General features: G+C 38.7%; 1 protein-coding gene across 1 annotated transcript; it reads left to right on the forward strand.

The window, feature by feature from the left end:
* The first annotated feature begins 305 nt into the window (after positions 1–305).
* LOC117540275 lies at positions 306–16408 on the forward strand. The gene is made up of 25 exons (XM_034206871.1): positions 306–321; positions 886–918; positions 1033–1293; positions 1853–2173; positions 2807–3070; positions 3379–3633; positions 3807–3929; positions 4049–4064; positions 4163–4254; positions 4346–4396; positions 4513–4565; positions 10184–10316; positions 10428–10460; positions 10609–10869; positions 11411–11758; positions 12391–12654; positions 12963–13217; positions 13392–13514; positions 13635–13650; positions 13751–13839; positions 15288–15350; positions 15433–15489; positions 15570–15629; positions 15989–16077; positions 16196–16408. The coding sequence occupies exons 1-24, from the start codon at positions 306–308 to the stop codon at positions 16069–16071; spliced, it is 3270 nt and encodes a 1089-aa protein (XP_034062762.1). The 3' UTR covers positions 16072–16077; positions 16196–16408.
* Positions 16409–26331: the final 9923 nt, after the last annotated feature.

A 26331-nucleotide genomic window follows, 5' to 3' on the forward strand; every position in this document is an offset into this window, starting at 1 on the left:
AAAAGAGTGAACCTTGAATTGTCATATTCCAGTATTTATATTTACTATACTGTACCATTTGCAGGTTCTTCAGTGCCTTTGATTGTTTCATAGAGACAGACATTATTTGAAGAGAAATCTATATCAAACCAAATATATATTGAAATCCCTCTCTATGAACTCCTACATTTTAAAAACAACCAATGAGAAATGGAAATGCTACTCGGTTAATAACGTTAACAATACATTCAAAACGTATTAACGATTCAGGCTGACCCTGAAGAACAGAAGCATTTTCTCTTTGGTTAGTTTCGTCCTGGTTGATCATGTGGTCTCCAGCAGGTCAGTTAAAGAATGAAAAGAGGTTAAATCATTCTGCAGTTGTCTCGATGAACCATCTAACTGTTGGCGTTAAATATATCTGCCTGTGAAACACAAGTATAATACTGCCATACATTTTTACTTGATTATGAGTTGAGCAAAAATGACTATTTACTCTGCCTTTTTAAAGTGGGATCTTGGTAGAGAGTGAAGTTCAAATGTATCTGCATGGCATGAGCATGAATTAGTCATGCCAATATAAAACAGGAAGGAAAGAGTGACTACTTTTTCTTAGGAAATGTGTAATTAACCAATGAGCTCATGTTGGCATCAGATCCGATTTCCTCCCACAGTGCTCTGTCAGTCTTCCTCAATTGTCTTCAAGTGTTAAAGTGGACGTATGTGTAAGAGACAGATTATCAGTGTTGGATGTGAAGATGGGACACACTTTGCTATGTCTACGGGTTTTTTTCTGTGAGTACTTTTCCTGATTTAATTACCATTGATAAAACATTTTAAATGCCTGAGTTAATATATATTTCTGTCAGTTTGATAATGTCTGATTTAGTTTCATACTTATTTCAGTTCTGAATTTACTTTACCGTGGACAAGCTCAAGGTAATTATACAATTTTCATACTTTTTTCTACTCATTCTAGACAAATCTACCGATGTAACTCCAAACAACATGAGAAAACACATTTTACTTTTTGTATCTTGTGATGGTTTCTAGATGCTGTACTGACCATTGAGCCAAACTGGACCACTTTCTTTACCGGAGAGTCTGTTACCTTCAAGTGTGACATTACAGGAAACAAAGACAGCGACTGGGTTTACTCAATCTACTGGAATGATGAAGAATGGCTTCCTAACAACAAACATGAGAGCTATGAATTATATTCTCTAACTCCAGGCTACAATGGTGCATACCACTGTTTTTTTTATCAGAAGGGCTCAACAAAGAAAAGCAATACAATCTATCTAAATGTATCAGGTGAGTGATCAAAGTAATACCACCATGACCAAGTTCAACACAAACAGTTTTTATTTATTTATGAGCCATGTTGATGTGAACACGCAGTTTGGACAAGTTCTAATATATAATCTGTAAATGATTGTAATGTTTTAACGGTTGAACAGCTCCACTGACGCTGTATAGGCAGGTGAAGTATACTGTACCATCCTGTGCTTTTCGTTATCACAAAATAATGAGTATTAAAATAAGAATAAGAAGACAGGGATCAGTTTCTTACATCACAGCATTTACATAAAGATAATACTTCACCAACAAACCTTGTTATACTTTATTACCTGTGACAAATGGATTGTTTTCACATTGACAGTTTCTGAGAGTAAGTCATTTATTATCAGTTAATCTTTTTTTTTACTGTATATACAAATAGTATTTTGGTTATTATAGTTAAGTACAGTTCACACTTAAATTAGTTTTTTACATACTGTATGCAGCAAATATGTAGGATCCAAGGAGTGCATGCAACCCACCAATTATACATCATAATGTTATCATTCTGTGAAATGTTGTTTTCCAACAGACAGACCTAAGGCTGTCCTCACTGTGTCTCCATCATGGCCGAGTCCTGGAGCCTCAGTAACTCTGGACTGCAGCGTTGATCATCCTTCTGCTGGCTGGAGCTTCTACTGGTATAAGGCTGTTCCCAAACCGTCACACAACTCCTACAAGTCCTACAAGTCCTACGACTATGAGCTGCTACCTGGCAGCAAGAATGGGACTGAACAGCATCTCTTCATCATTGATGGACAAACACACACAGCAGGATATGTGTGCAGAGCAGGAAGAGGAGATCCAGTGTATTACAGTGGGCGGAGTCAACCTAAGTTTGTCTGGTCTGGAGGTCAGTATGTTCTTCCTGTTTCTTTCTTTCTGTAGTTTGTACCACCAGTAGGCCAACAAATGTCTTTTGTCAAAGTTTGCCTGGTCTTGAGGTTTGTTTTTGACTTTGCCATTATTGCAAATGGAACAAAGTCACTTATTTTGGGAACTTTTCTTTTACACCAGCATCAGGTCATAGTTCAGTTTTCAAAACCTTTCTCTAAAACAGAATGATGATTGACTGATTCATCTTCTGGACTGAATTTGAACACAAAATAATCTCTTTTCATCCTGACACAAGAGTTGTTGTTCGCCATGGTTCAAACCTTAGACTTTGTAAATCCAAAACCTAATAATATAAGGCTTCTACAATACATTAGATATAAGTGGTAAGTGTTTTCTTTATTTTTTTAGTTTGGAATATGTTTTAAGATATTTATCTGCTGTTTAAATAGTTGAAGACATAAACAATACATATAATTAAACACATTTGTAGTGTGAGACTGAGGCACTGGTACTTTCACTTTTGTTTTCCTCCTACTTTAATTTGTTCCCGTTTGTTTTTTCAGAGTAAATTAAGTGGCAGTTTTGCCATACCAATGCTTTGTCTTTTTCAGTCTGCATGGTTTAAATGTCCACTCTTTGTGTGTTTCAGATTTGAATTCAGCAGCGTCTCTCACAGTGAGTCCTGACAGTGTGCAGCACTTCAGCAAAACGTCTGTGTTACTGAGCTGTGAGGGAATCTCCACTGAGTGGAGAGTGATGAGGTTTACGAAACCTGACTACCTTTATCCCTGTTCTTCCTGGGGGACAATGACTGGATCCACATGCACAATAACCAGCAGCTGGGTTAGTGGAGTGTTCTGGTGTGAGTCTGAAACAGGACAGTTCAGTAATGCAGTCAACATCACTAAAGATTGTGAGTTTTAATTATTTAAAATGTTTATTTCTGAAGTATTATGTTGTTTTGAAATGTGAAGGTGACAACAAGCATTAGCCAAACGTCTCTTCAAATTAGTAAAACTTCATAAAAAAGGCTAATTTGCGAAGTGATTTCCAGGGTTACTTCTCTCAAAGATCAAAGATAATATTCTGTGTTTAAATGTCCTCATACATCTACCTGACATTTCAGCTTCTGCCAGACTAGGCCAGTTGTGCATAAACATATTAAATCTGCAAAAGCTGATGACTCTGTCAAAGCCTTTATATTCTTTGATTTCTTTTCAGACTATGAAATGATCCTGGTGAGTCCTGTCCGTCCTGTGGCTGAGGGACGTTCTGTCACTCTTAGCTGCAAGTTCAAGACAGGAACGCTTCTTTATAATGTGGATTTCTATAAAGATGACAAACTCATCCAGAACGATACCAGGAAGGAGCTGACCATCTCTGCAGTGTCAAAGTCAGACGAAGGCTTTTATCAATGTAAACGGAGAGATCCAGCAGATGGTTGGACGTCACCAAAGAGTTGGTTCTCAGTCAAATGTAAGTATGATTTAACAACCCTTCCTTTTTTGTAAGCTGTGTTACAGTATGAGATAAAGAAAGCTTAGTTTCATCTGAATTAAACTGTGTTTGTTTAAGAGAGATGTTTTATACAGTTAATCTATAACAGGAACGTTTAATATAAAATAAATATTAATAAAGATTACTTATAGTAGCAGCGTCCGGGCCTGGAAAAGCCTCTCAATTTCCCATTCTTCTGATCGTTGGGCTGCTTGGTGGAGTTGTACTGATTATTCTCCTGCTGCTGTTCCTGTATTTATACAGAAAGTCAAAAGGTGAGATCATTTTCTTCTGATATCAGATTGACTCTAATGTAACCACACGTACTGTTTTAACAGTAGAACACTTTGCAAAACATAATAATATAGCAGCAAATGTCTTCTTTTTTTTACAGATTCATGCTGTATCAGGTTGGTACAACACTCTATTGTATTTCATTATGAACATGAAAGCAGCTATATCTATGTTCCTCTCATAAATCCACTTTATCTTCATGTGTTTTGCACAGATCTCAGAGGACCAATCAGGGCCCTGCTACAGACCACATGATCAACCAGGATGAAATTCAAAACATGCCACAATATTCTACTCTCCTCCATGGTCAGCCATTGTCCGGTTTAATAATATGATTTATTTTAACTTTTGGCCTTAATTGTGATTAAAATGTGGCTTGATTTTCACTTCTCTGTAGGTGATCGTTGTCTCTATGAAACAATAGGAGGGCCTGTAGAAGCTGGAAATGGTACAGTATTTCCTCAGTGTTTAACATGGAGTAATACAAACTACTGCAGTGGCCAGCAGTGTCTAAATAAAGTACAGGAATTGTCCTTTGATACATTATTGTAATCCTTCTAACAGGTGCCAGTAATGAACCAGAAGAGAGCCTTTACTCAAATGTGGCAGCAGGTAATGTAATAAAGCTTTTATAATGTGCTGTGCTGCTTGCCAGTTTCAGCAATGAGCAAATCCACCAAATAAAGCTTTTACACTTTGTGTGCATTGTTATACAGCATGTTGTTTTCCAGTAATGTCTTGGTTTAATGATACATTACTTAAAATATCATAATTATTAAATGGCAAATGTAAATATGTTCACACACAAATGAATTGGCATTAACATACATTGTTTTATTCAAAAATAATAGACAGTACCATGAGCAGAAATGACCCAATGATAATAACTTATTTTGGTTTTCTTCCAGATCAATAAAGACATCCTCATGGACAGAACCAATGGAGCGGATAAAAACATGAAAAACAACATCCTTGTTTCAGCAATTGAGTGTATTTGCTGCTTTTGTGTAAATAGCGCAGTGCCTTTAAAAAAAATGCCTTGCTAAGAACATGGTGAATGCTTTGCAATTCAACTGTACTTACTTTCTGTGTACTTATATTTAGTGTAAAACATTGTACTACCACCTTATCTGTTAAATGTCTGATTCGGATCATGTGGCTCGAACCTCGTTGTACATTGAGTGATATTAGAGCCAGATACTAATATATGCATTATGGACACATGCTTTAGCACTGTAGATGCACACAGTGGACACACAAATATACTATTAATAAAACCCAAATGCAATTATACCTGCATGTACTGTTCAGTGAATGATTCTTACCAGATGCTACCACAGGGTGCCCACTGTAAGGGAAACTTCTGCAGCAATGGAGAGTCAGGACTCAGAAAGACACGAGGAGAGTTGGAGCTTTGATGTCAAACACTGGTAGTTTATTACAAGTATCGGCCGGAGAATTCATATCACAAGTCACAGCAGCAAGAGGTTCTGACTGCACGGGTGGGTTGCCACATCAATTCTGCCCAGCCTCTCTCTCGATAGACCTTTTAACTAGTTTACAGAGAGTTAATAAACATATTGGGGGAGTTAATGTAAACATCTGGGAACACTGGAGATATCCCCAACATCTGGAGACACTGAATCACTTGGCTGACTCTTAGGATCTGTGACCGAGAGTTGACCGGTCATAAAACTGAGAATAACAGAGTCATGGTAATAAAACGTCAACAGGCAGAAAAGTTAAATATCTTAGGAGTAAGGGAGAATTATTCTCTGACACCCACAAATTATCTAATGCCTTGAATTTATCTGCAGAAGTAGTCTCTTGCAAAAGCCAAAACATCTGAAGTCACAGCACCACTAATAGGTCAAACAAGCTTTTCGGATTCAAAGGAACTGAAGCACACACCTTTTGTACAATGTGTTTGTTTTCTTTCAGATATTTAGGGCCCGTTTTTTGTTTTTTATTTGTAAAAATAAAATAACTTGGTTTATCTTATCTAATTGTTAATAATACAAATGTTCTGTATTGTGTGAAGCAGATTAATCAAAAATAACTAAGAACATGATGGAATTTCTCATACGCTTGTCACCAATAGAAAAACATCAACCCACAAATCTTATCTTTATTGCATGATTTCAATGCAATCAAAGCAGTAAAGCCTGTCCAGGAAGAAAACAAGGCAGAACATTTTATATTTTTCAAACATGTTATTGTCATTACAATTTTTAAATGGTAACCAAAACCTTTAATGCCTTCAAATATAATATTTTTTCTGCTAGTACTTTCACTTTATTATCTCGTACATTGTCCATGAGCGTACTTTCCACTGGGGACAGGGGGGACATGTCCTCCCCACTTTTCAAAATCCCGTTTGTGTGTCCCCCACTTTTCAAATGTGTTTTCATCTTTTGTACGCAAGCGCTTATCGCCAGGGAGGAGCACAGCCTCTGTGTGTGTGCTGTGTGCGTGTGCGTGTGTGTGTGCCTGTGTGTGTGTGTGTGTGTGTGTGTGTGTGTGTGTGTGTGTGTGTGTGTGGTGTGTGTGTGTGTGTGTGTGTGTGTGTGTGTGTGTGTGTGTGTGTGTGTGTGTTTGTGTGTGTGTTTGTGTGTGTCACTAGTGCATTTTGAGTGAGTGAGAGCGAGCGAGAAAGAGAGTACCAGTTACGGGGATTTTTGTTGTTAGCATCTGGTGCTAGCTCAGAGCTAATGGACATTAGAAGCTGTTTCTACAACAAGGAGAGGGAGAGCTCTCGCCTGTCAGACTGAGAGGCTAATAACTACAGCTCATTGAGGTAAAGGACTCTCTGAGGGTTTAGATCAGGGGTCGGCAACCTTTTTCATATGAAGTGCCATTTAAAAAAAAATTGTGATCAGTGTGCCGACGATGTTAATGGTCAACGGGGGGGGGGAGCAGTTTGTGGGCCTCTTTCACCTGTCAGCGCAACTTACATGATGTCGTTTAAAGATCAAATGCAAAGCTTCCAAATATGCTACATTTTTATAGAAATGTTGTTTTTAAGACTGCCTGTATTTTTTATTTAATTTAAATCGAGATAATACACCCGAAAAAAAGCTTTTTATTGATACAAAACTCGACCCAAAGCCGTCTGAATTTCTGACATGTCATTCCCAGCAGCCTCCGCGCGTGTGACGTCATTTTGGCCAAACAGTCTCTGGGCCAAATATCCCGACTCGGCAGTCTCGTGCGCTGTTCACATGTCAGCGGTGTTTTTCGAAAAGAAAACTCTGAATTATATCCGCGAAATCACGCAAAACATGGGTTATTGTTGTGCTTTCGGATGTACGAACGGTGCGGGATCTGGGAGAATTTTTCATTCATTTCCCCAAGACAAAATCATACGCCAAAACTGGATTATTTTAGTGAATCCTGTTGGCTGGCAGCCGACAAAATGGAGCAAGTTGTGCTCTGACCACTTCGCGTCTGATGCATACGATGTTGATCCTGCCATCGTCAAGTCTGTTGGTGGAGAAGCATTTAAAGTACATCGGAGGCTGAAACCCGGAGCCGTCCCCTCCACATTTGAGCACAAAAAACAACCGAAAGAACGAAAGAGCCGGGCAATGCAGAAACGCCAAAGAATTGAGGTAAACAAATTTTGATTTGATTTCAAAGCGCACGGAGCACAGAGCGGACAGCAGATAACGGAATTGCAGTTTTATTGCTTATAGATTATCAGAACATTTCAAAGGGGACACAGCCCCATTGGATATTAACCTATGGATTAACTACATCATCGTTTTTATCGTTTTAATGCCATTTTAGACCAGACAAAGAGGAAGGTAAGCCTAGCTCATGTTAGTACCTAGCGCCACTTGTTTTGATGTACGTTTTTGTTGATAACCTCGCGAGTTTGTATCTTTCAGTGTTGAGGTGGGCACCGTTAGATTCTGTGTCTTTACGATCATAAACAATGTGTTGGATGTGGAGCTAGGATAAGTAATAAGGGAGCTAGGAGTGATTTTCGGTGCAGTAATAGGTTAGCATTTTTCGCTCTGGGCTAATTCAGAGGCTCACTGTTAGCATTGTGTTTGTTTTTTTAAATAAATGAAAAAGATCAGTTAAATGAGTTTTTTCCCGTTATATGGATATAAAATATTCATAGTTTATTAAATATTAAGGTTCCTTAGACGTCATTTCCTGCAAATGACGCGATTTCGGGTCCGTGGGGCCTAAGAGGATAACAGAGTATGTTTTTTTTTTGTTTTTTTTTCACAACAGTTGTATTTGGATGGAATGAATACCTATAGTGATAATTCAAAGTAATAAAATGATTTTTACAGTGAAAAAGTTCAAATGGAACTGATGGTTCCCAAATTACCCAGAGGTGATTCCGCCTGGACTTTATTTTTCTAAACCTCTCTAAAAAGGTCAAATGTCACTAGTTTTGCCTCAATCTTGATACAGGGTACTTATTATATGTTATAGTTTGGATTCCTAAAGCTTTTAGTTTACTAACCCATCATTCAAGGGTGGCCTCCGACTCAGAATCAGACATGATAACGAAACTAAGTTGTACTATCGGCGGAAGCAGCTGTGAGCAATAAGCCAGGTGGAAATATGTTTGTACACTCTGACGTCACGCGACGCCATCTTGCGGAGACGAGCGGCTGAGAAATAAATCGTCGGACTTGGTGTTGGGGGTTGAACAAAATAAATATTGCGCATTGCCAGACGCATATTATCTCCGATTTTAATACTGCAATATCTTAGATAGTGTTGTAGCTATATGATTTCGATTTTACTGGCAATTGTAAAAAAATCTTTTTATTTGATCTTTAAACACATTTATATAATTGTTTAAACACATTTCAATAATTGTTTAAACGGCATAATAATAATGACGACATCAAAAAATACAGTTTAAAAGGGAGTGATTAGTAAAATATGCATAAATAAAAGAAAGACTGCTATCTAGACTAGGTAACATAAGATAAAGAGAGGAGAGAGGAGCGACTACGGTGTGAATAAAAAATAAACAAGTTTAAATGATTTGTTATTGTTTGTGATCAAGGATTTTTGATTATTTAAATATATACAGTTCTGTTTCATGAGTGTTGAGTGCTGTATCCATAAATCCCTTAATTTCCCCTCAAAGTGAGTGTAACGTATACAAACAATATGCTGTATGTAGAGAGATGGAAGAAGGGAATCTACTGACGCACTACCGCAAACATTACTTTGTCCAATTTATGTAAGTATGTTTTACTGAGGATGTTTATTTTACTTTTTCTCCAGTCACTGTGCAGTTATAACAGAAGATTTATTTCGATATCTGACCACAAGGTGGTGTCAAACTACTTTATCTGATACTTGACCTACTCTACACAAATAGTCCTTCTGAAGTCTGGCACCAGGGTCTGATGGCATATAACTCCTAACTAATAACTAAACACTTGACTGCTTACGGTTCACTTCCTTAGCTTAGCACTGATGCATGGAAGTGGAAGCTTTCCATTTTGACTACCCACCACATTTAAAACTACACAGCTACTGAAGTGTCGTGGTATTATTTATTTCGACCATTTTTATTGAATTAACATAATCTTTGTTCGACTGTGGATCAAATGTTGCACCTAGAAATAGCATATTTTCTGTATTCAAATGATTTCTTTATTACTAATTATAGATATGAAATGTTGCTCCCTTAAAGTAGAGTCCATCTCGAGGAGGTGGCTGGACTTTGTCTCTCTTCACATTCACTTCTGGTAAAGAGACTATGAGAGACTTCCTGTGGGTGAGGTTGTTTCTAAACTTAAACTTGAATTCCTCCTTAACACTCCAGCACTGCGTTTCAACTATTTGCTTAAAGCTGTTACACACATTTTCATATGAAATATTGGTGAGAAGGCCCATGGATTATAAAGTGAGAATGACGCCTGCAATTGTATCTCCTTCTTAAAACTGTGTGCACTTTATTTTTTCGAGAAAGACTTTATGCAGCAGCCTTTAGAGAAGCATCAAGCATTACTGACCATATGTGAAGAATCATGAGCCCACAGGATGATCTTATCTACATCAGGAAGGATATGCTAACACCTTATCTCTGTTCATCATTAGAGGATATCTAAACCAAGGTGCAAACAATGTGCTGTGTTAAAAGCTGCTCAGTTGTGAGCTTAGTGAAAAAGGGAAGGAAGCCCTCACCGTGTAAAGAACTTAAAAAAACAACTTCCGTCTCCAATATTACATTGCATTTGTTTCTCTGTAGTTCCTGATTGCTCTTCATATGCTGCAGTTTCAGTCTTTCTATTTGCACAAAGTAGAAGAATTTCTCAGAAGCAGATTATCAGTGCTGGATGTGAAGATGGGACACACTTTGCTCTGTCTACGGGGTTTTTTCTGTGAGTACTTTTCCAGTTTTAATTACCATTGATAAAACGTTTTAAATGCCTGAGTTAATATATATTTCTGTCAGTTTGATAATGTCTGATTTAGTTTCATACTTATTTCAGTTCTGAATTTACTTTACCGTGGACAAGCTCAAGGTATTTATACAATTTCATACTTTTTTCTACTCATTCTAGACAAATCTACCGATGTAACTCCAAACAACATGCGTTTGGTCAATGTATAATACTGTTTTCGGCAAAAAGAAAACACATTTTACTTTTTGTATCTTGTGATGGTTTCTAGATGCTGTACTGACCATTGAGCCAAACTGGACCACTTTCTTTACCGGAGAGTCTGTTACCTTCAAGTGTGACATTACAGGAGACAAAGGCAGCGACTGGGTTTACTCAATCTGCTGGAATGATCAAGAAAGGATTCCTTACGACAAACATGAGAGCTATGAATTATATTCTCTAACTCCAGGCTACAATGGTGCATACCACTGTTTTTTTTATCAGAAGGGCTCAACAAAGAAAAGCAATACAATCTATCTAAATGTATCAGGTAAGTGATCAAAGTAATACCACCATGACCAAGTTCAATACAAACATTTTGTATTTATTTATCAGCCAGTTTGGACAAGTTCTAATATATAATCTGTAAATGATTGTAATGTTTTAACGGTTGAACATCTCCACTGACGCTGTATAGGCAGGTGAAGTATACTGTACCATCCTGTGCTTTTCGTTATCACAAAATAATGAGTATTAAAATAAGAATAAGAAGACAGCGATCAGTTTCTTACATCACAGCATTTACATAAAGATAATACTTCACCAACAAACCTTGTTATACTTTATTACCTGTGACAAATGGATTGTTTTCACATTGACAGTTTCTGAGAGTAAGTCATTTATTATCAGTTAATCTTTTTTTTTACTGTATATACAAATAGTATTTTGGTTATTATATTTAAGTACAGTTCACACTTAAATTAGTTTTTTACATACTGTATGCAGCAAATATGTAGGATCCAAGGAGTGCATGCAACCCACCAATTATACATCATAATGTTATCATTCTGTGAAATGTTGTTTTCCAACAGACAGACCTAAGGCTGTCCTCACTGTGTCTCCATCATGGCCGAGTCCTGGAGCCTCAGTAACTCTGGACTGCAGCGTTGATCATCCTTCTGCTGGCTGGAGCTTCTACTGGTATAAGGCTGTTCCCAAACCGTCACACAACTCCTACAACTCCTACGACTCCTACGACTCCTACGACTCCTACAACTCCTACGACTATGAGCTGCTACCTGGCAGCGAGAATGGGACTGAACAGCATCTCTTCATCATTGATGGACAAACACACACAGCAGGATATGTGTGCAGAGCAGGAAGAGGAGATCCAGTGTATTACAGTGGGCGGAGTCAACCTAAGTTTGTCTGGTCTGGAGGTCAGTATGTTCTTCCTGTTTCTTTCTTTCTGTAGTTTGTACCACCAGTAGGCCAACAAATGTCTTTGTCAAAGTTTGCCTGGTCTTGAGGTTTGTTTTGACTTTTCCATTATTGCAAAATGGAACAAAGTCACTTATTTTGGGAACTTTTCTTTTACACCAGCATCAGGTCATAGTTCAGTTTTCAAAACCTTTCTCTAAAACAGAATGATGATTGACTGATTCATCTTCTGGACTGAATTTGAACACAAAATAATCTCTTTTAATCCTGACACATGAGTTGTTGTTCGCCATGGTTCAAACCTTAGACTTTGTAAATCCAAAACCTAATAATATAAGGCTTCTACAATACATTAGATATACGTGGTAAGTGTTTTCTTTATTTTTTTAGTTTGGAATATGTTTTAAGATATTTATCTGCTGTTTAAATAGTTGAAGACATAAACAATACATATAATTAAACACATTTGTAGTGTGAGACTGAGGCACTGGTACTTTCACTTTAGTTTTCCTCCTACTTTTGTTTGTTCCCGTTTGTTTTTTCAGGGTAAATTAAGTGGCAGTTTTGCCATACCAATGCTTTGTCTTTTTCAGTCTGCATGGTTTAAATGTCCACTCTTTGTGTGTTTCAGATTTGAATTCAGCAGCGTCTCTCACAGTGAGTCCTGACAGTGTGCAGCACTTCAGCAAAACGTCTGTGTCACTGAGCTGTGAGGGAAACTCCACTGAGTGGAGAGTGAGGAGGTTTAATAAACCTGACTACCTTTATCCCTGTTCTTCCTGGGGGACAATGACTGGATCCACATGCACAATAACCAGCAGCTGGGTTAGTGGAGTGTTCTGGTGTGAGTCTGAAACAGGACAGTTCAGTAATGCAGTCAACATCACTAAATATTGTGAGTTTTAGTTATTTAAAATGTTTGTTTCTGAAGTATTATGTTGTTTTGAAATGTGAAGGTGACAACAAGCATTAGCCAAACGTCTCTTCCAATTAGTAAAACTTCATAAAAAAGGCTAATTTACGAAGTGATTTCCAGGGTTACTTCTCTCAAAGATCAAAGATAATATTCTGTGTTTAAATGTCCTCATACATCTACCTGATATTTCAGCTTCTGCCAGACTAGGCCAGTTGTGCATAAACATATTACATCTGCAAAAGCTGATGACTCTGTCAAAGCCTTTATATTCTTTGATTTCTTTTCAGACTATGAAATGATCCTGGTGAGTCCTGTCCGTCCTGTGGCTGAGGGACGTTCTGTCACTCTTAGCTGCAAGTTCAAGACAGGAACGGTTCTTTATAATGTGGATTTCTATAAAGATGACAAACTCATCCAGAACGATACCAGGAAGGAGCTGACCATCTCTGCAGTGTCAAAGTCAGACGAAGGCTTTTATCAATGTAAACGGAGAGATCCAGCAGATGGTTGGACGTCACCAAAGAGTTGGTTCTCAGTCAAATGTAAGTATGATTTAAAAACCCTTCCTTTTTTTGTAAGCTGTGTTACAGTCTGAGATAAAGAAAGCTTAGTTTCATCTGAATTAAACTGTGTTTGCTTAAGAGAGATGTTTTATACAGTTAATCTATAACAGGAACGTTTAATATAAAATAAATATTAATAAAGATTACTTATAGTAGCAGCGTCCGGGCCTGGAAAAGCCTCTCAATTTCCCATTCTTCTGATCGTTGGGCTGCTTGGTGGAGTTGTACTGATTATTCTCCTGCTGCTGTTCCTGTATTTATACAGAAAGTCAAAAGGTGAGATCATTTTCTTCTGATATTAGATTGACTCTAATGTAATCACATGTACTGTTTTAACAGTAGAACACTTTGCAAAACTTAATAACATAGCAGCAAATATCTTCTTTTTTTTTACAGATTCATGCTGTATCAGGTTGGTACAACACTCTATTTTATTTCATTATGAACATGACAGCAGTGATATGTTCCTTTCATAAATCCACTTAATTTACTACATGTGTTTTGCCCACCAGATCTCAGAGGACCAATCAGAGCCCTGCTGGAGACCACATGATCAACCAGGACGAAACTAACGAAAGAGAAAATGCTTCTGTTTTTCAGGGTCAGCCTGAATCCTTAATACGTTTTGAATGTATTGTTAACGTTATTAACCGAGTAGCATTTCCATTTCTCATTGGTTGTTTTTAAAAATGTAGGAGTTCATAGAGAGGGATTTCAATATATATTTGGCAGAAATTCAGTGTTAGTATTATTAGATCTCAGTGCTGCGTTTGACACTGTTGACCACAGCATATTACTAGACCGACTGGAAAACTGGGTGGGACTTTCGGAAACAGTTCTAAATTGGTTTGAATCCTATTTAAAGGACAGAAACAACTTTGTTTCTATAGGTAAATACACATCTGAGTTGACAAATATGACATGTGGGGTTCCTCAAGGCTCCATCTTGGGGCCTCTTCTTTTTAACATCTACATGCTACCACTGGCTCAGATAATGAAAAACAACAAAATAAGTTACCATAGCTATGCGGATGACACACAAATTTACGTAACAATTTCACCAGGAGACTATGCTCCTATCCAAACACTGAGTAAGTGCATTGAACAAATCAATGACTGGATGTGTCAGAACTTTCTCCAATTAAACAAAGATAAAACTGAGGTAATGGTTTTTGGAGCCAAGGCAGAACGTATAAAAGTTAGCGCTGAGCTTCAGTCTGCAATGTTCAAAACAACAGATAAAGCCAGAAATCTAGGTGTAGTCATGGACTCTGACCTGAGTTTCAACAGTCACATTAAAACTGTTACTAAATCAGCCTACTATCACCTAAAGAATATATCTAGGATTAAAAGACTAATGTCACAGCAGGATTTGGAAAAACTTGTCCATGCTTTTATCTTCAGTAGACTCGACTACTGCAATGGTGTCTTCACAGGTCTCACTAAAAAATCTATTAGGAAGCTGCAGCTAATTCAGAACGCTGCTGCTCGAGTCCTCACTAACACTAAGAAAGTGGATCACATCACTCCTGTTCTGAAGTCTTTACACTGGCTTCCTGTGTGTCAAAGAATGGATTTCAAAATACTGCTGCTGGTTTATAAAGCACTGAATGGTTTAGGCCCAAAATACATTTATGACCTCCTGCTAAATTATGAACCATCCAGATCTCTCAGGTCTTCAGGGACTGGTCAGCTTTCTGTCCCCAGAGTCAGAACTAAACATGGTAAAGCAGCGTTCAGTTATTATGCTCCAAATATCTGGAACAAACTCCCAGAAACCTGCAGGTCCGCTGCAACTCTGACTACTTTTAAATCCAGGCTGAAGACTTTTCTTTTTGTCGCTGCTTTTAATTGAACTATTCATATCTTAGACTGCACTGTAACTTTTATCCATGTACTTTTTCTTTTAATGTTTCTTTTATTAGCTTTTCTTTTTAATGACTGATTTTAAATATCATTTTCTTAATGTCTTTCATTTTTTGTAAAGCACTTTAAATTGCCTTGTGTTGAAAAGTGCTATATAAATAAACTTGCCTTGCCTTGATATAGATTTCTCTTCAGATAATGTCTGTCTCTATGAAACGATCAAAGGCACTGAAGAACCTGCAAATGGTACAGTATAGTAAATATAAATACTGGAATATGACAATTCAAGGTTCACTCTTTTAAATATAAAATAAATTGTATATTTCAGATGAATCCAGGGATGTGACATATTCTGTGGTCGAGCTCAAAAACATTTCTAAGAAGGGTGAGTGTTTGAATTTATGTTGTAACAAAAACATGCAATAAGTTTTGTCTTTTCATGCTTTCTCCTGATCTGTCTAACAGGGAAGAGAAATGAACCGGAGGATTGTGTTTACTCACATGTGCAGATGAGATCAGCTGCAGGTATGAAGAAATACTACTTGCTTTAAGTTTTTGTTATTGTGCCTGCTAGGGTGTCATTTTTAAATGTGCCACAAGGTGTGGCCAAAGTCAGCAATGTTCAAACCCTACACAAAAACGTTGTCAATGTTTGTTACGTTTATTTTCTGTCAATTCTATGCATTCATGAAAAAACATCAGGGCATATTACATTTCATTCATCTGTTTCCATACATGTATAACTGTTGTGAATCATCATGAGCAATTCCTTCTATCAAACTATCCCTTTACCCTCTTGGGAGGAAAATGTATACCAGTACATTTTCATTTTTAACTGGGGGGGAATACTGTAAACAAATAAATAATAATCTCTTAATTCATAGGGAAGTCAAGTCCTGCAGCAGCGGATGAAACTGTTTATTCTGAACTCAAACCAGGAACAGCTCTTGGTAAAATTGCAGCGTAACATCATGTAAGTATTGGGATTAATCACTTTATATATTTCATATATTGTTAAATATATAGTAAATGGGAGTAATATGTCAATTCTTAAAGGATTAAACCTTTTTTCTTCTTTGGTTTTCTTTCAGATCAAACAATGCCTTCTGTAAGGACAAGACGAATGGAAACAACAAACCAAAACGAAACCTTTGTTTATTAAACCTTATTTGCAGCTTTGCTCTCCATTTATCAGCGAGTATTTTGTACAGTTCATGTAATAGCGGAAAATGTGAAATAAATGCATCGTAAGGCTTTAATCTATGTTTATTTTTAAAAAGTAAGCTTTGTTTTGCATCAATCAACTTGACTTGAATTGCTTCTACATGATTTTTCTTTACACAAGGTGTTTGTTTTGTTTCATCATCCTCCCTTTTGTTTTGGTGATCCAGTACAGTCATGCTTTTAGGTGACAGGAATAATTTAGAGGCGCAAGAGCTGAGATGTGACCAAAAATATGTCACTTTGAATCATCGGCCTTGTTAATAGTGATGAAGCAGAAGAAACATCTAATATTAGAGGTTTACAGGATGGCTATTTTACCAACAAAACCTGACTTTTGTCTTCTGTTTTTAGATGATAAATTATCAGAATTACAATTGCAATAAAGGTCAGGTAAAGAATGAAAAGAGGTTAAATCATTCTGCAGTTGTCTCGATGAACCATCTAACTGTTGGCGTTAAATATATCTGCCTGTGAAACACAAGTATAATACTGCCATCCATTTTTACTTGATTATGAGTTGAGCAAAAATGACTATTTACTCTGCCTTTTTAAAGTGGGATCTTGGTAGAGAGTGAAGTTCAAATGTATCTGCATGGCATGAGCATGAATTAGTCATGCCAATATAAAACAGGAAGGAAAGAGTGACTAGTTTTTCATAGGAAATGTGTAATTAACCAATGAGCTCATGTTGACATCAGATCAGATTTCTTCCCACAGTGCTCTGTCAGTCTTCCTCAATTTTCTCAAGTGGACGTATGTGTAAGAGACAGAGGCCCTTTCTCGTTTCACTAATTACATTACATTGCATTTAGCTGACGCTTTTATCCAAAGCGACTTACAATAAGTGCGTTCGACCAACAAAATACAAACTTGAAGAAAACAGAATCATATAAGTACATCAGGTTTCATAGAGCAAAAACATTTCAAGTGCTACTCAACTGGCTTTAGATAACCCAGCCCTTTATTAGTATATAAGTGCTTTGTTAATAGATATATCGCTCGAAGTGGAGTCGAAAGAGATGAGTTTTCAGTCTGCGCCAGAAGGTGTGTAAGCTATCTGCTGTCCTGATGTCAATGGGGAGCTCATTCCACCATCTTGGAGCCAGGATAGCAAACCCACGTGTTTTTGATGATGGGAACTTGAGTCCCCCTCGCAGTGCGGGTGAGTAGTTATAAGGATGCTGTTTCAATCACATTAGTATGCATGAAAAGTGACCGGTGGACACGCCCCCAATCATGCAAATGAGCTAAGTCCCGCCTCCCATTGTTCGAGATCCTTTGATGTGAGGGGGGTACAATTATGTTAATGAGCTAAGTCCCCGCCTCCCTTTGTTCAAGATCCTTTGATGTGTGTTATAACAGGTAGGTGTGAAAAGCCCCCTTGGTAGCGCCTTTGTTGTCTAATTCTTTGATGTGTTGATTAAGGTAGTCTCTTTGAAGTTGTGTTGTCTGGCCCCTGTCCCCTCACACCCCCTTTGTTGTCTAATTCTTTGATGTGTTGATTAAGGTAGTCTCTTTGAAGTTGTGTTGTCTGGCCCCTGCCCCTCAGAGCCCTTTGTTGTCTAATCTAATTAGCCTTTGGTGTTTGCCCTTTGATGTGAGGTGTTATAACAGGCAGGTGTGACTTCACACTGGTGTGTTATAAGCCTTTGATGTTAATCTAGGTGTCTCTTTGAAGTTATGCGTGAGACTGTCTACCCGCCCCCCTCCCAGGCCTCTCCCCCCTTTTCTCAACCCCTTCCTGTGGCTATGATGCGAAGCAGATAGTGGGTGATGGAATTAGGTGAAAATAGAAATATGCGCAAACTAAATAAAAAGACAGTCATTTCCACTTACCAAGTCACCTTTTTAAAAAAGAAAAATGGCCAAGAGACGCCTCGAATGGGGTTTAATCAGCCTGTGACAACTTACCGCCATCCGTCCGGAGCGTCAGTCAAGAAACTAATGCAGCAGCAGCAGCAGCAGTGCGGGGGGTTCAGACGCCGAAAGATCTGTGCACAAACTTATCTCGTGCCCTCTTTTGGTTATGTACGCGCGTTCATGTGTGCTGGAGGAGGGGCTCTGTGAGGAAGTGGCAGATTTTCCCCCCGGTTTGACTGCAAAAGACTCACTCTAACTGGTTTCTCCAAAAATGACATACCCCCTACCTTTAAGAACAATTCACACACACACACACACACACACACACACACACACACACACACACACACACACACACATTGGAGGTGCCCCTTGATGTGAGGGTTGAGATAAGCCTGGGATGTTAATCTATATGTTGATTAGGACACTCTCTGTGAGGTGAGAAGCGAGGGGATGGAGTTAGTTTTTAAAAAAAAGAAACCTTACACTTTTAGTTGTCCTCTCTAAATTAGATGTAAGGTTTTTTAAATGATTAGTGTTAATTAAGGGCTATTGTTATTTTTGTTTTATAAGGGGATAGGAGTTCAACTTTTAAAAATGGCACAGGATCATTCTAAGAAGAGTGAGAGGGCTAATGAGCCAGCACCATACCTCCTCTATGCATTTTCTTGACCTGTATCTGATCTTGAAAAACTTGACTCTTTTTAAAAAAGTTATTTTTCATCTATCATTTTCAACCATGCAGCAAGAGATCAAATTTAAGAATAAGTAATAGTTTGTCACGATTTTATGGGAAATAGTCAGTGCGCGATGTCACATCTTAAAGACAGCTTGAACTGGATAAATGGTTAGTCTTTTTTTCAAACATACCGTACGTTCTGCATGTTAGTATATCTGGCCAATCGATTTAGACCCTACTGCCCTAGACGCATGCCCTCAATAGGGAAGTCACGCTTTGGGAAGAGGGGTTTCATTTCACAGATCCACCTTGATTGTTGTTGTGAGGGGTGAAGGAAGAGGGACGGGGAGGAAAATTCAGAGGATGAAGAAGCAGAAAACATAACTTGTTTTGTAAAACGGACAGCACGTCAGTTTCAATAAAGATGACACTGTGTTTATGCATGACATGCAAAATATCTTGAAGCCCTATAAAAAAATTAAAAAAGGGTTATTCTAAAAGAGGCTATTTTAGTAAAACAAGGCTGTTTTGAAACATTTGACAGATTTATGCTTAACTCTCTCAAAAAAGTTACTGAAAGATACACTTTTGTGTATAAAAGCTGAAAAGTAGATAATGAAGTAGACTTTGTGTCAGTAGATTTCGTTAAGAATCTGACTCTTAATGGCAGTTTGTGATTTTGAGGCTATTTCAGTGAAACAAGACTGTTTTGAACATTTGACAGATTTATGCTTAAATTCTCTGAGAAAGTTACTGAAAGATACACTTTTGTGTATAAAAGCGCACCACTACCATGAAGTACTCTGTTTGAGTAGATTTCGTTAGGATTCTGACTCTAAAAGGCAAGTTTTGTGATTTTAAGACTTTTTACAGACACTCTGCAGATTTATGTGTAATTCTCTCACAAAGGAACAGTAAGTCTCTTGCTTTTTTTATATGTATGACAACTTTACAACTGGTAGAAAGTTAAGTACTTTTTCTGAATAGATTTTCTTTAAGACTGTGACTCTCAACACACCATCCCCCGAGAGCCAAACATACTCACCCCCTTTTCAACGCCCTCCCCCCGCAGCAGCTCAGGTATGAAACCCCCATACAGAATGTCAGTCCCTGTGTAAAACTTTTTAGTGACACTCTGCAGATTTGTGTGTAATTCTCTCACAAAGGAACTGTAAGATACACTTTTTATGTATGCAAAACCTAAAAGATTTCTGAAAATAAAATACTTTACCTGAATACATTTTCTTTAAAGGCACTTTTTGATTTTAACGCTATTTCAATGGAGCAATCCAGTTTTGTTGACATCAATGCTTTATTCTCTTTTCTTGTGTTACTAAGATACTTTTAGTTACACTTTAATGGATGCAAACCTTTTTAACCGGGTAAAATATTCATTAATTTGTAAGGAATTCGTTTTCTTTATGTCTCTCTAAAAGGCAAGTTTGTGATTTTAACACTGTTTCGATGAAACACAGCAGTCTTGATAACTTGACATGACTAACATTACTTTTCTAAAATATATGTTTTTTAGAAGCGTTACTTTGATTTCTCTCATGTTATTTTAAACACATTACTTTTTCATATTTTTTCAACATACTGTGATATTTTGTTTTTTGTCTTTCTCTCCTTTTTCCATTATATTTTTTGAAAAACTACATAGTGATTTCTAGCAAAATACAACATGCAACTAATACATTATACAAAATTACGACTTTTTGCGATATTTTCAACACAATATACTTGTACCTTTTTTCTTTTTTTTATAGGGCTTTTTCTTGAAACTGACGTGCTGTCCGTTTTACAAAACAAGTTATGTTTTCTGCTTCTTCATCCTCTGAATTTTCCTCCCCCGTCCCTCTTCCTTCACCCCTCACAACAACAATCAAGGTGGATCTGTGAAATGAAACCCCTCTTCCCAAAGCGTGACTTCCCTAATGAGGGCATGCGTCTAGGGCAGTAGGGTCTAAATCGATTGGCCAGATATACTAACATGCAGAACGTACGGTATGTTTGAAAAAAAGACTAACCATTTAACCAGTTCAAGCTGTCTTTAAGATGTGACATCGCGCACTGACTATTTCCCGTAAAATCGTGACAAACTATTACTTATTCTTAAATTTGATCTCTTGCTGCATGGTTGAAAATGATAGATGAAAAATAACTTTTTTAAAAAGAGTCAAGTTTTTCAAGATCAGATACAGGTCAAGAAAATGCATAGAGGAGGTATGGTGCTGGCTCATTAGCCCTCTCACTCTTCTTAGAATGATCCTGTGCCATTTTTAAAAGTTGAACTCCTATCCCCTTATAAAACAAAATAACAATAGCCCTTAATTAACACTAATCATTTAAAAAACCTTACATCTAATTTAGAGAGGACAACTAAAAGTGTAAGGTTTCTTTTTTTTTAAACTAACTCCATCCCCTCGCTTCTCACCTCACAGAGAGTGTCCTAATCAACATATAGATTAACATCCCAGGCTTATCTCAACCCTCACATCAAGGGGCACCTCCAATGTGTGTGTGTGTGTGTGTGTGTGTGTGTGTGTGTGAATTGTTCTTAAAGGTAAGGGGTAGGTCATTTTTGGAGAAAGCAGTTCGAGTGAGAGTCTTTTGCAGTCAAACCGGGGGGGGAAATCTGCCACTTCCTCACAGAGCCCCTCCTCCAGCACACATGAACGCGCGTACATGACCAAAAGAGGGCACGAGATAAATTTGTGCACAGATCTTTCGGTGTCTGAACCCCCCGCACTGCTGCTGCTGCATTCGTTTCTTGACTGACGCTCCGGACGAATGGCGGTAAGTTGTCACAGGCTGATTAAACCCCATTCGAGGCGTCTCTTGGCCATTTTTCTTTTTTAAAAAGTTGACTTGGTAAGTGGAAATGACTCTCTTTTTATTTAGTTTGCGCATATTTCTATTTTCACCTAATTCCATCCCCCACTATCTGCTTGCGTCATAGCCACAGGAAGGGGTGGAGAAAAGGGGGGAGAGGCCTGGGAGGGGGGCGGGTAGACAGTCTCACGCATAACTTCAAAGAGACACCTAGATTAACATCAAAGGCTTATAACACACCAGTGTGAAGTCACACCTGCCTGTTATAACACCTCACATCAAAGGGCAAACACCAAAGGCTAATTAGATTAGACAACAAAGGGCTCTGAGGGGCAGGGGCCAGACAACACAACTTCAAAGAGACGGGATGCTTGCTTATCTTTCTTACAGTGCAGACGCTTTTCTGCTTGCTCTTGCCTCTGCTTACTTTTTATGCTGATTTTCCTATTCTTATTCTCTGAAAACTTCGAGCAGCGGCTCCTGGACATTAACTTATCACTGGGACAGTTCATCTTCGTAAATAGACGGAGGGTTTCAGCCATATTTCAACATTTTTACGACGACGTCAGTCTTACAATAGCGTGGCCTAGCAACAGCTAAAGCCTGGTAGGCTACTGCTATTTAGCTAGTTGGTAGCAAAATGCCTCCGTTCTCTACAGATGACTTCCAGAAACTTATACAGAAGATGGCTGTGCTGGAAATGAAAATGCAACGGTTGGAAGTTAACGTGGAAATGAATGGACTATGTCGTGGGAATGACACGACTTTACCAGTGTTGCAAAATAATGGAGAAGGGTATGCTAACTCACAGCTAGTTAGCAGCTACAAGGATTCCAAGGAACAGGAGGGCTGTGTACCGGGTAATAAATCTACAAGTGGTAGTCCTCCCTGGAACTCTCTGGGTGCAAAGCCTAAGAGTAAATCATTTCCATGGGATTTGGGAGGACGGATAACAGGCAGAGCCCAGAGCTCCGAAATCTGTGATGCGACCGGCTGGCCTGCATTGTTATCACCCAGGAAGAGCGCCTCTTCAACCCCTATTCATACTAGGAAACAGCAGTGGACAGCTGCTAAAGGGAGAATTACAAACAATCCTCCTAAACCACCAAGTGTGCCAATCCAGAACAGATACGCTCCGCTGACCGAGAACCGGAGATCTGATGACCTGGATAACCTGTCCTCTTCACGCAGCAGGGTAAGGACCAATAGCTACTCTAAAAGTAAAAGGCTAGAGGGAAAGCTAACGACTGGGCCTGAAACTCTAATTGTGGGTGACTCTGCTGTAAGAGATGTAAAAGGTCTGTGTAATAAGAACAACACCAAAGTACTCTGTTTTCCCAAGGATGTGGTCTCTGACTTGGCTGAGAAGATCCTGCATATTGGGGCTGAACATCCGACTGTGAAGAATGTGGTACTGCACATTGGAACAAATGAAGTTGTGAAACAACAGTCAGAAGTGCTGAAAGAAGACTTTAAATGTTTGTTGGAAACTGCCAGCTCTCTAAATGCAGAGGTGTTCATCAGTGGCCCTCTACCGCCAGTCAGAAGAGGAGTGGAGAGATTCAGCAGATTGTTTGCACTGAACACCTGGCTTTCAACGGCCTGCACTGACCATTCTGTTCATTTTATTGACAATTTTAACTTTTTCTGGGATCGCAGACATCTTTTCAAGGCAAATGGAGTTTGCCTGAACAAGTCAGGAGTGAAATTGTTTATCTCTAACATATTCAACTGCTTGCGTCATCAATCTGTTCCCTCTGCCAAGGACAAGCGGCAAGAGGAATCAAAACAGGAGAAAGACACAACACATCACGCAGAAAACCCTGAAGAATTATCACTGCACCCGCCTGAGGAATGTTCTGATTATGGGAGACCTATGAGACAAATGGAGGAGTCTCCACTGCCCGTCACCCCCCCCCCCCCTGTCAACGCCTTTGAGGATACTCCGTTCACCCTTTCACCCTCGCCCACCCTCCTGGAGATCGATGAACACACAAAGGAGATACAGAGGGTTGGCACCGATTCCTTCCTGGAGTTCAAAGACCAAACGAAGGCGATACGCAGGACTGGCACCATGTCCTTTACCCCCGCTCCTCAACGACGCCCACCAAAATCACCGCGGAGACGCGCACCATCTCCCCCGTCCTCATCACCGCGCCTACGTCAACCACCTCCCCCCCCTGGCAGCATGTCCTCTACCCCCGCACCATCTCGCCCGTCTCCATCACCGTGCCTACGTCGGCATCTGCAGTCTCCGAAGCCTGATAAGGATGTGTGTGTACAAAACACAACAAACTCTTACTGATATGTGCTGGGTCCAGGCTCAAGGGCGTATGGCACTCTCAACTCTTTCCAGGACATGTCGGGGCCCTGCCTGCCAGTAGCTTTGCCGATATCTGTGTTGATAGGTAATAGATTAAGAGCGGTGAATCATAGAAACAGGAAGCGCTCAAACGTTTGTGTGAGTGTATCTAATTTAGCAGTGATTCCATGTCAGCCACAGCTTGTTACAAAAAACATGACTGATAGTGTGTTTAACAAACTTAAACTAGCTTTATTAAATGTCAGGTCTTTGGCAGGAAAAACATTTTTAATCAATGATTTTATCACTGAGCACAATCTCGATTTTATGTTTTTAACAGAAACTTGGATTGAACAAAATAACAGTGCAGCTGTTCTTATCGAATCAACCCCTCCCAACTTTACTTTTATGAGTCAGGAAAGAATGCATAAGAAAGGGGGTGGAGTTGCTATTCTGTTCAATGATTCCCTTCAATGCAGGAAGACATCGTATGGAAACTTTGATTCTTTTGAATATGTGGCCCTTCGGCTGAAATGCTCCTCTCGAGCTCTGTTCCTAAATATCTATAGACCACCCAAATACTGTGCAAGCTTTTTTGATGACTTTACTGAACTGCTGTCTATAGTGTGTATTGACTTTGACCGTCTAGTCATTGTTGGTGATTTTAACATCCATGTTGACAACCCCCAGGACAGAGGGGCTAAAGAACTGTTTTGTGTTCTTGATAGCTATGGACTGACTCAGCATGTGACGGAGCCCACGCACAATAAGGGGCACACTCTGGACTTAATTATCTCAAAGGGTGTGAATATCTCTAAGGTTGTGGTGACTGATGTTGCACTCTCTGACCATTCCTGTGTTTTCTTTGAGAGCTCTATTTCTGTTCACAAAAATGTTCAAAAAGAGGTAACCACAAAGCGATATTTAACTGAAAATACTAGGGAAATGTTTACTCAGAATTTCTCTTCCACACTTGCCCCTGCCAACATCTCAGTAAATGAGCTAGTAGATCATTTTAATTCAAAAATTAAAAATGTTATAGATGCCATTGCTCCAACTAGGTTAAAGGAAGTGTCTGTCAAGAAAATATCTCCATGGAGAAAGGCCATGACCGTGAAAACAGAAAAAAGAGAATGTCGAAAAGCTGAACGCAGGTGGCGAAAAACAAATCTCCAGGTTCACTTTGAAATCTATAAAGAGAGACTTGGCCTTTATAATTTGGAATTGAAAAACGCACGACAATCGTTCTTCTCTGACATCATTAACAAAAACAAAAACAACGCACGTGCCTTGTTTGCTACCGTCGACAGACTAACTAACCCCCCAGTGTCAGTAGCCTCTGAATTTCTATCCACCAGGGCGTGCAATGATTTTGCCTCCTTTTTCACTGACAAAATTCAGAAAATCAGACAAGCAGTCAGTGCCTCTGCATCAGGAACAGCAAATGTGTTGTCCCTATCTCCACTTAACATCAATTCAGACATCATGACACAATTCCATCAGATTAATGATAAAAACCTAGAGGACATTATTCAACTTCTGAAATCCTCCTCTTGCTGCCTTGATATTATTCCAACAGGATTTTTCAAAGATGTGTTGCCTTGCATGGCCTCAGATCTACTTCATATAGTAAACAAATCTCTTCACTCAGGTATTTTTCCACAGGCCCTGAAAACTGCAGTCATTAAACCGCTCTTAAAAAAGAATAGTCTAGATGCTTCAGTAATGAACAATTACAGGCCCATATCAAACCTGCCATTCATCATTGAAAAAGTTGTTTTTCAACAGTTGAGTAATTTCTTGTATTTAAATAACTGTTTTGATGTGTTCCAGTCAGGCTTTCGTCCAAACCACAGCACTGAGACTGCTCTTGTAAAGGTCTTTAATGACATCCACTTAAACACAGACAGTGGCAGAACTTCAGTGTTAGTATTATTAGATCTCAGTGCTGCGTTTGACACTGTTGACCACAGCATATTACTAGACCGACTGGAAAACTGGGTGGGACTTTCGGAAACAGTTCTGAATTGGTTTGAATCCTACTTAAAGGACAGAAACAACTTTGTTTCTATAGGTAAATACACATCTGAGTTGACAAATATGACATGTGGGGTTCCTCAAGGCTCCATCTTGGGGCCTCTTCTCTTTAACATCTACATGCTACCACTGGCTCAGATAATGAAGAACAACAAAATAAGTTACCATAGCTATGCAGATGACACACAAATTTACGTGACAATTTCACCAGGAGACTATGCTCCAATTCAAACACTGAGTAAGTGCATTGAACAAATCAATGACTGGATGTGTCAGAACTTTCTCCAATTAAA

Source organism: Gymnodraco acuticeps, unplaced genomic scaffold (genome assembly GCF_902827175.1).
Source record: "Gymnodraco acuticeps unplaced genomic scaffold, fGymAcu1.1, whole genome shotgun sequence".
Taxonomy (NCBI): domain Eukaryota; kingdom Metazoa; phylum Chordata; class Actinopteri; order Perciformes; family Bathydraconidae; genus Gymnodraco; species Gymnodraco acuticeps.

Excerpts from the sequence above, each read along its gene's own strand:
- LOC117540275 (XM_034206871.1), top strand. Across the intron at positions 15,351-15,432 it reads CACTGAAGAACCTGCAAATG|ATGAATCCAGGGATGTGACA; the intron begins GTACAGTATAGT and ends TGTATATTTCAG. Across the intron at positions 15,630-15,988 it reads GCAGATGAGATCAGCTGCAG|GGAAGTCAAGTCCTGCAGCA; the intron begins GTATGAAGAAAT and ends CTTAATTCATAG.